The sequence below is a fragment of the Panulirus ornatus genome, chromosome 11 (genome assembly GCF_036320965.1).
Source record: "Panulirus ornatus isolate Po-2019 chromosome 11, ASM3632096v1, whole genome shotgun sequence".
Classification (NCBI taxonomy): domain Eukaryota; kingdom Metazoa; phylum Arthropoda; class Malacostraca; order Decapoda; family Palinuridae; genus Panulirus; species Panulirus ornatus.
Genome location: NC_092234.1, coordinates 22,065,514 through 22,079,906, shown reverse-complemented (window position 1 = coordinate 22,079,906; position 14,393 = coordinate 22,065,514). Strand labels below are relative to the sequence as shown.

The 14,393-nt window shown below is 42.8% G+C and overlaps 1 protein-coding gene across 1 annotated transcript in view; it reads left to right on the top strand.

The window, feature by feature from the left end:
* LOC139751076 (uncharacterized) overlaps positions 1–14,393 on the top strand; it is a 103,057-nt gene that overhangs the window by 41,371 nt on the left and 47,293 nt on the right. Inside the window, exons 10-11 of the mRNA XM_071666181.1 lie at positions 1,859–2,076; positions 14,102–14,305. Of these exons, the coding sequence (XP_071522282.1) occupies positions 1,859–2,076; positions 14,102–14,305 (422 nt within the window). The remainder of the gene's footprint in view (positions 1–1,858; positions 2,077–14,101; positions 14,306–14,393) is intronic.

Sequence of the window (14,393 nt, the reverse complement as noted above, 5' to 3'; positions counted from 1 at the left end):
AATTAACTTGTCCCTCAACCCTGCTGAACACAGTAGCCTTGCTTTTAATCACATTCATCCTCCTTTTTCTCCTTTCACATGTTTTTCAAACTCCACCAACTTCTGCAGTTTCTCATTTAAATCAGCCATCAGTGCTGTATCATCAGCAAACAGCAACTGATTCACTTCCCAGGACTTCCCAGGTCCTCATACCCAACGGACTGCATACTCACCACTCCCTCCAAAACTCTTCATCTACCTCCATAGCCACCCCATCCACAAACAAATTAAACAACCATGGAGACATCACACACTCTCTCCTCTCTTTCTACTCATACCCATGCCTTACATCCCTGATAAGAACTTTTCACTGCCTCTAACAGTTTACCTCCCACACCAAGTACTCTTCAGACCTTCCACAAAACATCTATAGCAACCCTATCATATGCCTTCTCCGGATCCATAAATGCTAGATACAAATCCAACTGTTTTTCTAAGTATTTCCCACATACATTCTTCAAAGCAAACACCTGATCCACACATCCTCTACCACTTCTGAAACCACACTGCTCTTCCCCAATCTGATGCTCTGTACATACCTTCACCCTCTCAGTCAATACCCTCCCATACAATTTTCCAGGGATACTCAACAAACTTATGCTTTTGTAGTTTGAACACTCACCCTTATCCCTTTGACCTTTGTACAATGGCACTATACATGCAATCCGCCAATCCTCAGGCACTTCATCATGATCCATACATTCACTGAATATCCTTACCAACCAATCAACAACACAGACACCCCGTTTCTTAATAAATTCATCTGCAATACCATGCAAACCCGCCGCCTTACCGGATTTCATCCTCTGCAATGCTTTCACTACCTTTTCTCCCTTCAGCAAACCATTCTCTCTGACCTTCACACTTCGCACACCACCCCGACCAAAACACCTTACATCTGCCACTCTATCATCAAACACATTCAACAAACCTTCAAAATACTCACTCTATCTCCTCAGTTCATCACTACCTGTTATCATTTCCCCCTCTTCACCGGTGTTCTCATTTGTTCTCTTGTCTTTCGCACGTTATTTACCTCCTTCCAAAACATCTTTTTATTCTCCCTAGAACCTAATGATACTCTCTCACCTCAAATCTCGTTTGCCATCCTTTTAAACCTTGCACCTTCCTCTTGCCCTCCTGCCGCTTTCTTTTATACATTAATCAGTCATTTGCACGCCTTCCTTGTAAGTATCGTCCCAACGATTCTCTTTTTTCTTTCACTAACATCTTTATTTCTTCATCCCATCACTCACTACCCTTTCTAATCTACCCACCTCCCATCTTTTTCATGTGTGTGTGTGTGTGTGTGTGTGTGTGTGTGTGTGTGTGTGTGTATCTAGTTAGAATATATTCTCCCAAACGTGTTTCATTGACTATGACTTCTAGTTCAGCATTTATCAGTTTCTTACCGATGTTCTCAACTTTTCCAACGATTTTCTTATACTGCTCAGGTAGATTACCAATCAGCTGGCCAGAGTTCATAGTAGGGGAAGGACTTAAGTTTGGCTCTTCTGAGGCAGCACATATAACATTCTGAAAACTGCCAAGTGTAGCACTTCGACTCTCCTCACGTTACACCCCTGGTGTTTGGTGTTGAAAACATTCCGTACTACATAAGACGGCTGAAGTAACTACTGTCCTGGTGTAAAGCGTAATCAAGTAAAAGATGAAATGTGTGTGTGTGTGTGTGTGTGTGTGTGTGTGTGTGTGTGTGTGTGAGTGTGTTAAGACCAGCCTCGGGTGTCTGTACTGTGCGAGTCTTAAGAAATATCATCGTCATCCGTTTCTCTTCCTCAAAGATTCTTGTTACCCTCAGAGACGAGAGAGAGAATTCGGTGGACCTCCACAGAGTACGACGTGCGTACCTGGGTGCACGGGTATGGCGGTGGAGCCTTCACCATCTACAACAACACTCTCTTCTTCTCTCATGGTGGCGACAACGCCATCTATCGCCAGGACGGCCCCAGCGGGACGCCCAGACGCCTTTCCAACACCACTAACAAGATGTACGCTGACGGATTCTACTACCCACAGGTCAGAAACGGCGCCAGGTTCCTCTCCTCAAACATACTATCTATCTCTCCTCTCTTCTCATATTGGTTACATCTACACACATTCAGACACACCAGGCTGAGCCTACGAGGAAGATGGGCACTCCTCGCTTGCCTCCTTCTTATGTTCCATATTGGAGAAATTGTAATACAAGAAGGGGAGGGTTTGGTTCCCACTCCTCTTGGTCGTTTTCTGTGTCACTTTGGGAAAAATAGGGTAGTATTCCTTCTCCCCTTTCATTAGGGGTAATATATCTATCTATCTACTTATCTTTTTTATGTAGCTGAGATGGCATGGGCAACTGAGGCCCTAATTGAAGCCATCTCATTGACGCTGTTTATGAATACCTCAGATTGAGCCAGGTTCCCATTTCATCTGGTAGATGAACAGTTGGGTCGACTGTAGACCGACTACCATAACCAGAACTTGAATCTATGCGTTCGACCCCGGGGGACCTGTAAATGCGTCCGCGTCAGGAACGCTAACCACTACACCACGGAGGTTCATCTCTCTCTCTCTCTCTCTCTCTCTCTCTCTCTCTCTCTCTCTCTCTCTCTCTCTCTCTCTCTCTCTCTCTCTCTCTCTCTCTCCTGTACGGGGAGAATAAAAAAAATGTCTTTGAATGCGGTATCTAATGTGCGAAAGACAAGAGAACAAATGGGAACATCAGTGAAGAGTCAAAAGGGGAAGTGGTAACAGGTAGTGATGAAGTGAGCAGGATATGGAATGAGAATTTTGAAGGTTTGTTAAATGTGTTTGATGATAGAGTGGCAGATGTAGAGTGCTTTGGTCGGGGTGGTATGCGAAGTGAGAGGATCAGGGAGAGGGTTTGGTGAAGAAAGAGGAGGTGATGAAACCCTTGCGGAAGATGATGACTGTGTTGTTGATTGGTTGGTAAGAATATTCAATATAAGTATGGATCATGGGGAAGTGCCTGAGGATTGGAGGAATGCTTATATAAAAGCAAAGGGGATAAAGGTAAGTGTTCAAACTACAGAGGCATGAGTTTGTTGAGTATGCCTGGGAAGTTGTATGGGAGGGTATTGATTGAAAGGGCGAAGACATGTACAGAGCATCAGACTGGTGTGAAGCAATGTGGTTTCAGAAGTGGTAAAGGATGTATAGGTCAGGTGTTTGAGGACTCTGTAGCTTGTGGCGGATCAGTGACGTGACCCAATCGTTCTAAAACGGCTTTAGGTCTACGTTCAACTGGCGGGCCATCAAAGAGCTGTATGGTTGTGGTCATGTTTGTCTGGATGATGATGACAGGTGCTTTCACCTGATGTGAATGGCTTCTAATATCTGTGTTCTCCTCTGATTACTGCAACGAATATTGGTGTTATTCATTATAATCTCCCTCGTTATTCTTGTTCTATGCTTTTGTTCATGATGTTGTTTGATTCCACCTTCTTGTAAGTAGAGTGAGCGGCGGCGGCTCAGGGTCAGGTTGTATGTTCGACATTGTCTATTGAGAAAATCAAACAGCATAAAAAAGAAGAGAGATACCTCTAAATATGATGTATTTAGTTCTATGTGCAGTAAAGAAAACCTGCTCCCAGTTTAAACTAATATATATATATATATATATATATATATATATATATATATATATATATATATATATATATATATATATATATATATTCTTCTTTCTTTTACACTATTCGCCACTTCCCGCGTTAGCGAGGTAGCGTTAGGAACAGAGGACTGGGCCTTTTTTGGAATATCCTCACCTGGCCCCCTCTGTTCCTTCTTTTGGAAAATTGAAAAAAAAAAAGAAAAAAAAAAAAAAATATATATATATATATATATATATATATATATATATATATATATATATATATATATATATATATATATATTTTATTTATTTATTTTGCTTTGTCGCTGTCTCCCATGTTAGCGAGGTAGCGCAAGGAAACAGACGAAAGAATGGCCCAACCCGCCCACATACACATGTATATACATACATGTCCACACACGCACAATATACATACCTATACATCTCAATGTACACGTATATATACACACACAGATATATACATATAAACACATGTACATAATTCATACTGTCTGCCTTTATTTGTTCCCATCGCCACCTCGCCACACATGGAATAGCAACCCCCTCCCCCCTCATGTGTGCGAGGTAGCGCTAAAAAAACACCAAAGGCCCCATTCGTTCACACTCAGTCTCTAGCTGTCATGTAATAATGCACCGAAACCACAGCTCCCTTTCCACATCCAGGCCCCACACAACTTTGCATGGTTTACCCCAGACGCTTCACATGCCCTGGTTCAATCCATTGGCAGGACGTCGACCCCGGTATACCACATCGTTCCAATTCACTCTATTCCTTGCACGACTTTCACCCTCCTGCATGTTCAGGCCCCGATCACTCAAAATCTTTTTCACTCCATCTTTCCACCTCCAATTTGGTCTCCCACTTCTCCTCGTTCCCTCCGCCTCCGACACATATATCCTCTTGGTCAATCTTTCCCCAGTCATTCTCTCCATGTGACCAAACCATTTCAAAACACCCTCTTCTGCTCTCTCAACCACACTCTTTATATTTCCACACATCTCTCTCACCCTTACATTACTTACTCGATCAAACCACCTCACACCACATATTGTCCTCAAACATCTCATTTCCAGCACATTCGCCCAACTGCGCACAGCTCTATCCATAGCCCACGCCTCGCAACCATACAACATTGTTGGAAACACTATTCCTTCAAACATACCCATTTTTGCTTCCCAAGCTCTCTCATCCACAACAGACTGCATACTTGCCCCTCTTTCCAAAACTCTTGCATTCACCTCCCTAACAACCCCATCCATAAACCAATTCAGCAACCATGGAGACATCACACACCCCTGCCGTAAACCTACATTCACTGAGAATCATTCACTTTCTTTTCTTCCTACACGTACACATGCCTTACATCCTCGATAAAAACTTTTCACTGCTTCTAACAACTTGCCTCTCACACCATATATTCTTAAAACCTTCCACAGAGCATCTCTATCAATTCTATCATATGCGCTCTCCAGATCCATAAATGCTATATACAAATCCATTTGTTTTTCTAAGTATTTCTCGCATACATTCTTCAAAGCAAACACCTGATCCACACATCCTCTACCACTTCTGAAACCACACTGCTCTTCCCCAATCTGATGCTCTGTACATGCCTTCACCCTCTCAATCAATACCCTCCCATATAATTTACCAGGAATACTCAACAAACTTATACCTCTGTAATTTGAGTACTCACTCTTATCCCCTTTGTCTTTGTACAATGGCACTATGCAAGCATTCCGCCAATCTTCAGGCACCTCACCATGAATCATACATACATTAAATAACCTTACCAACTAGTCAACAATACAGTCACCCCCTTTTTTAATAAATTCCACTGCAATACCATCCAAACCTGCTGCTTTGCCGGCTTTCATCTTCCGCAAAGCTTTTACTACCTCTTCTCTATTTACCAAATCATTTTCCCTAACCCTCTCACTTTGCACACCACCTCGACCAAGACACCCCACATGTGCCACTCTATCATCAAGGCAGCGCTTTGATGTTTCCTTGCGCTACCTCGCAAACGCGGGAGACAGCGACAAAGCAAAAAAAAAAAAAAAAAAATATATATATATATATATATATATATTTATATATATATATATATATATATATATATATATATATATATATATATATATATATATATATATATTTTTTTTTTTTTTTGCTTTGTCGCTGTCTCCCGCGTTTGCGAGGTAGCGCAAGGAAACAGACGAAAGAAATGGCCCAACCCACCCCCATACACATCCCTTGATTCAATCCACTGACAGCACGTCAACCCCGGTATACCACATCGATCCAATTCACTCTATTCTTTGCCCTCCTTTCACCCTCCTGCATGTTTAGGCCCCGATCACACAAAATCTTTTTCACTCCATCTTTCCACCTCCAATTTGGTCTCCCTCTTCTCCTCGTTCCCTCCACCTCCGACACATATATCCTCTTGGTCAATCTTTCCTCACTCATTCTCTCCATGTGCCCAAACCATTTCAAAACACCCTCTTCTGCTCTCTCAACCACGCTCTTTTTATTTCCACACATCTCTCTTACCCTTACGTTACTTAATCAAACCACCTCACACCACATATTGTCCTCAAACATCTCATTTCCAGCACATCCATCCTCCTGCGCACAACTCTATCCATAGTCCACGCCTCGCAACCATACAACATTGTTGGAACCACTATTCCTTCAAACATAGCTATTTTTGCTTTCCGAGATAATGTTCTCGACTTCCACACATTCTTCAAGGCTCCCAGAATTTTCGCCCCCTCCCCCACCCTATGATCCACTTCCGCTTCCATGGTTCCATCCGCTGCCAGATCCACTCCCAGATATCTAAAACACTTCACTTCCTCCAGTTTTTCTCCATTCAAACTCACCTCCCAATTGAATTGACCCTCAACCCTACTGTACCTAATAACCTTGCTCTTATTCACATTTACTCTTAACTTTCTTCTTTCACACACTTTACCAAACTCAGTCACCAGCTTCTGCAGTTTCTCACATGAATCAGCCACCAGCGCTGTATCATCAGCGAACAACAACTGACTCACTTCCCAAGCTCTCTCATCCCCAACAGACTTCATACTTGCCCCTCTTTCCAAAACTCTTGCATTCACCTCCTTAACAACCCCATCCATAAACAAATTAAACAACCATGGAGACATCACACACCCCTGCCGCAAACCTACATTCACTGAGAACCAATCACTTTCCTCTCTTCCTACACGTACACATGCCTTACATCCTCGATAAAAACTTTTCACTGCTTCTAACAGAGGACAAGATCAAGGGAAGGAGTAGCAGTAGCAGGAGTTGTGGGAGTATGTGATAGAATGTAAGAAAGTAAATTCTCGATTAATATGGGTAAAACTGAAAGTTGATGGAAAGAGATGGGTGATTATTTGTGCATATTCACCTGGGCATGAGAAGAAAGATCATGAGAGGCAAGTGTTTTGGGAGCAGCTGAATGAGTGTGTTAGTGGTTTTGATGCACGAGACCGGGTTATAGTGATGGGTGATTTGAATGCAAAGGTGAGTAATGTGGCAGTTGAGGGAATGATTGGTATACATGGAGTGTTCAGTGTTGTAAATGGAAATGGTGAAGAGCTTGTAGATTTATGAGCTGAAAAAGGACTGCTGATTGGGAATACCTGGTTTAAAAAGCGAGATATACATAAGTATACGTATGTAAGTAGGAGAGATGGCCAGAGAGCGTTATTGGATTACGTGTTAATTGACAGGAGCGCGAAAGAGAGACTTTTGGATGTTAATGTGCTGAGAGGTGCAACAGGAGGGATGTCTGATCATTATCTTGTGGAGGCTAAGGTGAAGATTTGTATGGATTTTCAGAAAAGAAGAGTGAATGTTTAGTGAAGAGGGTGGTGAGAGTAAGTGAGCTTGGGAAGGAGACTTGTGTGAGGAAGTACCAGGAGAGACTGAGTACAGAATGGAAAAAGGTGAGAACAATGGAAGTAAGGGGAGTGGGGGAGGAATGGGATGTATTTAGGGAATCAGTGATGGATTGCGCAAAAGATGCTTGTGGCATGAGAAGCGTGGGAGGTGGGTTGATTAGAAAGGGTAGTGAGTGTTGGGATGAAGAAGTAAGATTATTAGTGAAAGAGAAGAGAGAGGCACTTGGACGATTTTTGCAGGGAAAAAATGCAATTGAGCGGGAGATGTATAAAAGAAAGAGACAGGAGGTCAAGAGAAAGGTGCAAGAGGTGAAAAAGAGGGCAAATGAGAGTTGGGGTGAGAGAGTATCATTAAATTTTAGGGAGAATAAAAAGATGTTCTAGAAGGAGGTAAATAAAGTGCGTAAGACAAGGGAGCAAATGGGAACTTCAGTGAAGGGCGCAAATGGGGAGTTGATAACAAGTAGTGGTGATGTGAGAAGGAGATGGAGTGAGTATTTTGAAGGTTTGTTGAATGTGTTTGATGATAGAGTGGCAGATATAGGGTGTTTTGGTCGAGGTGGTGTGCAAAGTGAGAGGGTTAGAGAAAATGATTTGGTAAACAGAGAAGAGGTAGTAAAAGCTTTGCGGAAGATGAAAGCCGGCATGGCAGCAGGTTTGGATGGTATTGCAGTGGAATTTATTAAAAAAGGGGGTGACTGTATTATTGACTGGTTGGTAAGGTTATTTAATGTATGTATGACTCATGGTGAGGTGCCTGAGGATTGGCGGAATGCGTGCATAGTGCCATTGTACAAAGGCAAAGGGGATAAGAGTGAGTGCTCAAATTACAGAGGTATAAGTTTGTTGAGTATTCCTGGTAAATTATATGTGAGGGTATTGATTGAGAGGGTGAAGGCATGTACAGAGCATCAGATTGGGGAAGAGCAGTGTGGTTTCAGAAGTGGTAGAGGATGTGTGGATCAGGTGTTTGCTTTGAAGAATGTATGTGAGAAATACTTAGAAAAGCAAATGGATTTGTATGTAGCATTTATGGATCTGGAGAAGGCATATGATAGAGTTGATAGAGATGCTCTGTGGAAGGTATTAAGAATATATGGTGTGGGAGGCAAGTTGTTAGAAGCAGTGAAAAGTTTTTATCGAGGATGTAAGGCATGTGTACGTGTAGGAAGAGAGGAAAGTGATTGGTTCTCAGTGAATGTAGGTTTGCGGCAGGGGTGTGTGATGTCTCCATGGTTGTTTAATTTGTTTATGGATGGGGTTGTTAGGGAGGTGAATGCAAGAGTTTTGGAAAGAGGGGCAAGTATGAAGTCTGTTGGGGATGAGAGAGCTTGGGAAGTGAGTCAGTTGTTGTTCGCTGATGATACAGCGCTGGTGGCTGATTCATGTGAGAAACTGCAGAAGCTGGTGACTGAGTTTGGTAAAGTGTGTGAAAGAAGAAAGTTAAGAGTAAATGTGAATAAGAGCAAGGTTATTAGGTACAGTAGGGTTGAGGGTCAAGTCAATTGGGAGGTAAGTTTGAACGGAGAAAAACTGGAGGAAGTAAAGTGTTTTAGATATCTGGGAGTGGATCTGGCAGCGGATCGAACCATGGAAGCGGAAGTGGATCATAGGGTGGGGGAGGGGGCGAAAATCCTGGGAGCCTTGAAGAATGTGTGGAAGTCGAGAACATTATCTCGGAAAGCAAAAATAGGCTATGTTTGAAGGAATAGTGGTTCCAACAATGTTGTATGGTTGCGAGGCGTGGGCTATGGATAGAGTTGTGCGCAGGAGGATGGATGTGCTGGAAATGAGATGTTTGAGGACAATGTGTGGTGTGAGGTGGTTTGATCGAGTAAGTAACGTAAGGGTAAGAGAGATGTGTGGAAATAAAAAGAGCGTGGTTGAGAGAGCAGAAGAGGGTGTTTTGAAATGGTTTGGGCACATGGAGAGAATGAGTGAGGAAAGATTGACCAAGAGGATATATGTGTCGGAGGTGGAGGGAACGAGGAGAAGTGGGAGACCAAATTGGAGGTGGAAAGATGGAGTGAAAAAGATTTTGTGTGATCGGGGCCTGAACATGCAGGAGGGTGAAAGGAGGGCAAGGAATAGAGTGAATTGGAGCGATGTGGTATACCGGGGTTGACGTGCTGTCAGTGGATTGAATCAGGGCATGTGAAGCGTCTGGGGTAAACCATGGAAAGCTGTGTAGGCATGTATATTTGCGTGTGTGGACGTATGTATATACATTTGTATGGGGGTGGGTTGGGCCATTTCTTTCGTCTGTTTCCTTGCGCTACCTCGCAAACGCGGGAGACAGCGACAAAGCAAAAGAAAATAAAAAAAAAAAAATATATATATATATATATATATATATATATATATATATATATATATATACATATATATATATATATATATATATATATATATATATATGAATGAAAAAAGGCAGACAGTATAAATTATGTACATGTATATATATATGTATATGTCTGTGTGTGTATATATATGTATACGTTGAGATGTATAGGTAAGTATATTTGCGTGTGTGGACGTGTATGTATATACATGTGTATGTGGGTGGGTTGGGCATTCTTTTGTCTGTTTCCTTGCGCTACCTCGCTAACGCGGGAGACAGCGACAAAGCAAAATAAATAAAAATAAATAAATATGTATGTGTGTGTGTGTGTGTGTGTGTGTGTGTGTGTGTGCATGTATATAAATGTTGTAATTATACTTTGTCGCTGTCTCCCGCGTTAGCGAGGTAGCGCAAGGAAACAGACGATAGAGTGGCCAAACCCACCCTCATACACATGAATATAAATAAACACCCACACACGCACATATACATACCTATACATTTCAACGTATGCATACATATACATACACAGAATATACATATATACATATGTACATATTTATACATACTGACTTCATCCATTCCCGTACCACGTGAAATAGCATCCCCCTTTCCCCGCGTGCGTGCGAACGTAGCGCTAAGAAAGACAACAAAGGCTACATTCGTTCACATTCAGTCTCTAGCTGTTATGTGTAATGCACCGAAACCACAACTCCCTTTCCACATCCAGGCCCCACAGAACTTTCCATGGTTTTACCCCAGACGCTTCACATGCCCTGCTTCAATTCATTGACAGCACATCCACCTCGGTATACCACATCGTTCCAATTCACTCTATTCCTTGCACGCCTTTCACCCTCCTGCATGTTCAGGCCCCGATCACTCAAAATCTTTATTACCCCATCCTTCCACCTCCAATTTGGTCCCCCATTTCTCCTCGTTCCCTCCACCTCTGACACATATATCCTCTTTGTCAATCTTTCCTCAGTCATTCTCTCAATGTGACCAAACCATTTCAAAACACCCTCTTCTACTCTCTCAACCACACTACTTTTTTTACCACACATCTCTCTTACCCTTTCATTACTTACTCGATCTAACCACCACACACCACATATTGTCCTCAAACATCTCATTTCCAACACATCAACCCTGCTCCGCACAACCCTATCTATAGCGCATGCCTCATAACCATGCAACATTGTTGGAACACTATTCCTTCAAACATTGCCTTTTTTCCTCTCCGAGATAATGTTCTCGACTTCCACACATTCTTCAATGCTCCCAGAACCTTCGCCCCCTCCCCAACCCTGTGACTCACTTCCGCTTCCACGGTTCCATCCGCTGCCAAATCCACTCCTAGATATCTAAAACACTCCACTTCCTCCACTTTTTCTCCATTCAAATTTACCTCCCAATTGACTTATCCCTCAACCCTACTGTACCAAATAACCTTGCTCTTATTCACTTTTACTCTCAACTTTCTTCTTTCACACACTTTACCAAACTCAGCCGCCAACTTCTGCAGTTTCTCACCCGAATCAGCTACCAGCGCTGTATCATCAGCGAACTACAACTGACTCACTTCCCAAACCCTTTCATCCACAACAGACTACATACTTGCCCCTCTCTCCAAAACTCCTGCATTCACCTCCCTAACAACCCCATCCATAAGCAAATTAAACAGCAATGGAGACATCACGCACCCCAGCCGCAAACCGACATTCACTAAGAACCAATCACTTTCCTCTCTTCCTACTCGTACACATGCCTTACATCCCCGACAAAAACATTTCACTGTTTCTGGCAATTTACCTCCTACGCCATATATTCTTAATACCTTCCACAGAGCATCTCTTTCAACTCTATCATATGCCTTCTCTAGATCCATAAATGCTACATACAAATCCATCTGCTTCTAAGTATTTCTTATATACATTCTTCAAAGCAAACACCTGATCCACACATCCTCTACCACTTGTCAAACGTATATCTTCCTCAATCTGATGCTCTGTACATGCTTTTACCCTCTCAGTCAATACCTTCCCATATAATTTCCCAAGAATACTCAACAAACTTATACCTCTGTAATTTGAACACTCACCTTTATCCCCTTTGCCTTTGTACAATGGCACTATGCATGCATTCCACCAATCCTTAGGCACTTCACCATGAACCATACGTACATTGAATATCCTCACCAACCCGATAACAATACAGTCACCCCCTTTTTTAAATAAATTCCACAGCAATACCATCCAAACCCGCCGCCTTGCCGGCTTTCATCTTCCGCAAATGTAGCATTTATGGACCTGGAGAAGGCATATGACAGAGTTGATAGAGATGCTCTGTGGGAGGTATTAAGAATATATGGGGTGGGAGGCAAGTTGTTAGAAGCAGTGAAAAGTTTTTATCGAGGATGTAAAGCATGTGTGCGTGTAGGAAGAGAGGAAAGTGATTGGTTCTAAGTGAATGTGGGTTTGCGGCAGGGGTGTGTGATGTCTCCATGGTTGTTTAATTTGCTTATGGATGGGGTTGTTAGGGAGGTGAATGCAAGAGTTTTGGAGAGAGGGGCAAGTATGCAGTCTGTTGTGGATGAGAGGGTTTGAGAAGCGAGTCAGTTGTTGTTCGCTGATGATACAGCGCTGGTGGCTGATTCGGGTGAGAAACTGCAGAAGTTGGTGACTGAGTTTGGTAAAGTGTGTGAAAGAAGAAAGTTGAGAGTAAATGTGAATAAGAGTAAGGTTCTTAGGTTCAGTACGGTTGAGGGACAAGTCAATTGGGAGGTAAGTTTGAATGGAGAAAAAGTGGAGGAAGTGAAGTGTTTTAGATAACTGGGAGTGGATTTGGCAGCGGATGGAACCATGGAAGCGGAAGTGAGTCATAGGGTGGGGGAAAGGGCGAAAATTTTGGGAGCGTTGAAGAATGTGTGGAAGTCGAGAACATTATCTCGGAAAACAAAAGTGGGTATGTTGGAAGGAATAGTAGTTCCAACAATGTTATATGGTTACGAGGCGTGGGCTATGGATAGAGTTGTGCGCAGGAGGGTGGATGTGCTAGAAATGAAATGTTTGAGGATAATATGTGGTGTGAGGTGGTTTGATCGAGTAAGTAATAATAGGGTAAGAGAGATGTGTGGTAATAAAAATAGTGTGGTTGAGAGAGCAGAAGAGGGTGTTTTGAAATGGTTTGGTCACATGGAGAGAATGAGTGAGGAAAGATTGACCAAGCGGATATATGTGTCGGAGGTGGAGGGAACGGGGAGAAGTGGGAGACCAAATTGGAAGTGGAAAGATGGAGTGAAAAAGATTTTGAGTGATCGGAGCCTGAACATGCAGGAGGGTGAAAGGCGTGCAAGGAATAGAGTGAATTGGAACGATGTGGTATACCGGGGTCGACGTGCTGTCAATGGATTGAACCAGGGCATGTGAAACGTCTGGGGTAAACCATGAAAAGTTGTGTGTGGCCTGGATTTGGAAAGGGAGCTGTGGTTTCGGTGCATTATTACATGACAGGTAGAGACTGAGTGTGAACGAATGCGGCCTTTGTTTTCTTTTCCTAGCGCTACCTCGCACACGAGGGGGAAGGGGGTTGTTATTTCATGTGTGGCGAGGTGGCGATGGGAATGAATGAAGGCAGACAATATAAATTATGTACATGTGTATATATGTATATGTCTGTGTGTGTATATATATGTATACGTTGAGATGTATAGGTATGTATATTTGTGTGTGCGGACGTGTATGAATATACATGTGTATATGGGCGGGTTGGGCCATTCTTTCGTCTGTTTCCTTGCGCTACTTCGATAACGCTGGAGACAGCGACAAAGCAAAATAAGAAAAAAAAAATATATATATATATATATATATATATATATATATAGATAGATAGATAGATAGATAGATAGATAGATATAGATATAGATATAGATATGTGCACCTGAAAAAATGTACAGATCTTTCAAACTTGTTTCATTAAATGATTGCTGATGCTTTCCACTGCGTTACTCTGGATAGAGACTATTATCGTAGGCAAATCTATTTGTTATGGTGTTAAAAAAATGTCTCCTTTTCCGCAGGTAGAACGTTGTACTTAACCCAGTCATGAAACATCATACAGTACAGACGCTGTACCTCATCAAACTTCCAATATTTCAGGAAGGGCAAATCCTGTACGTGGCCGAGGACCACAGTGTGCAGGAGCTGGGGACAGCGAAGGAGCCACAGAATACCTTGGTCATGATGGACGCCACTACGGGCGCCGAGACCGTCCTCGCCCACAACGCCGACTTCTTTGCCGCCCCTCGCCTCTCGCCCGACGGCAGCCTGATCACCTGGATCCAGTGGGACCATCCTCACATGGTAGGTCGTGCGAGAGGTGGTGTTGGTGAGGGGTATAGAATCAGGAGTAGCTTGAAGACCTAAAGGGTGAATAAGGGTCAAGTTGGGA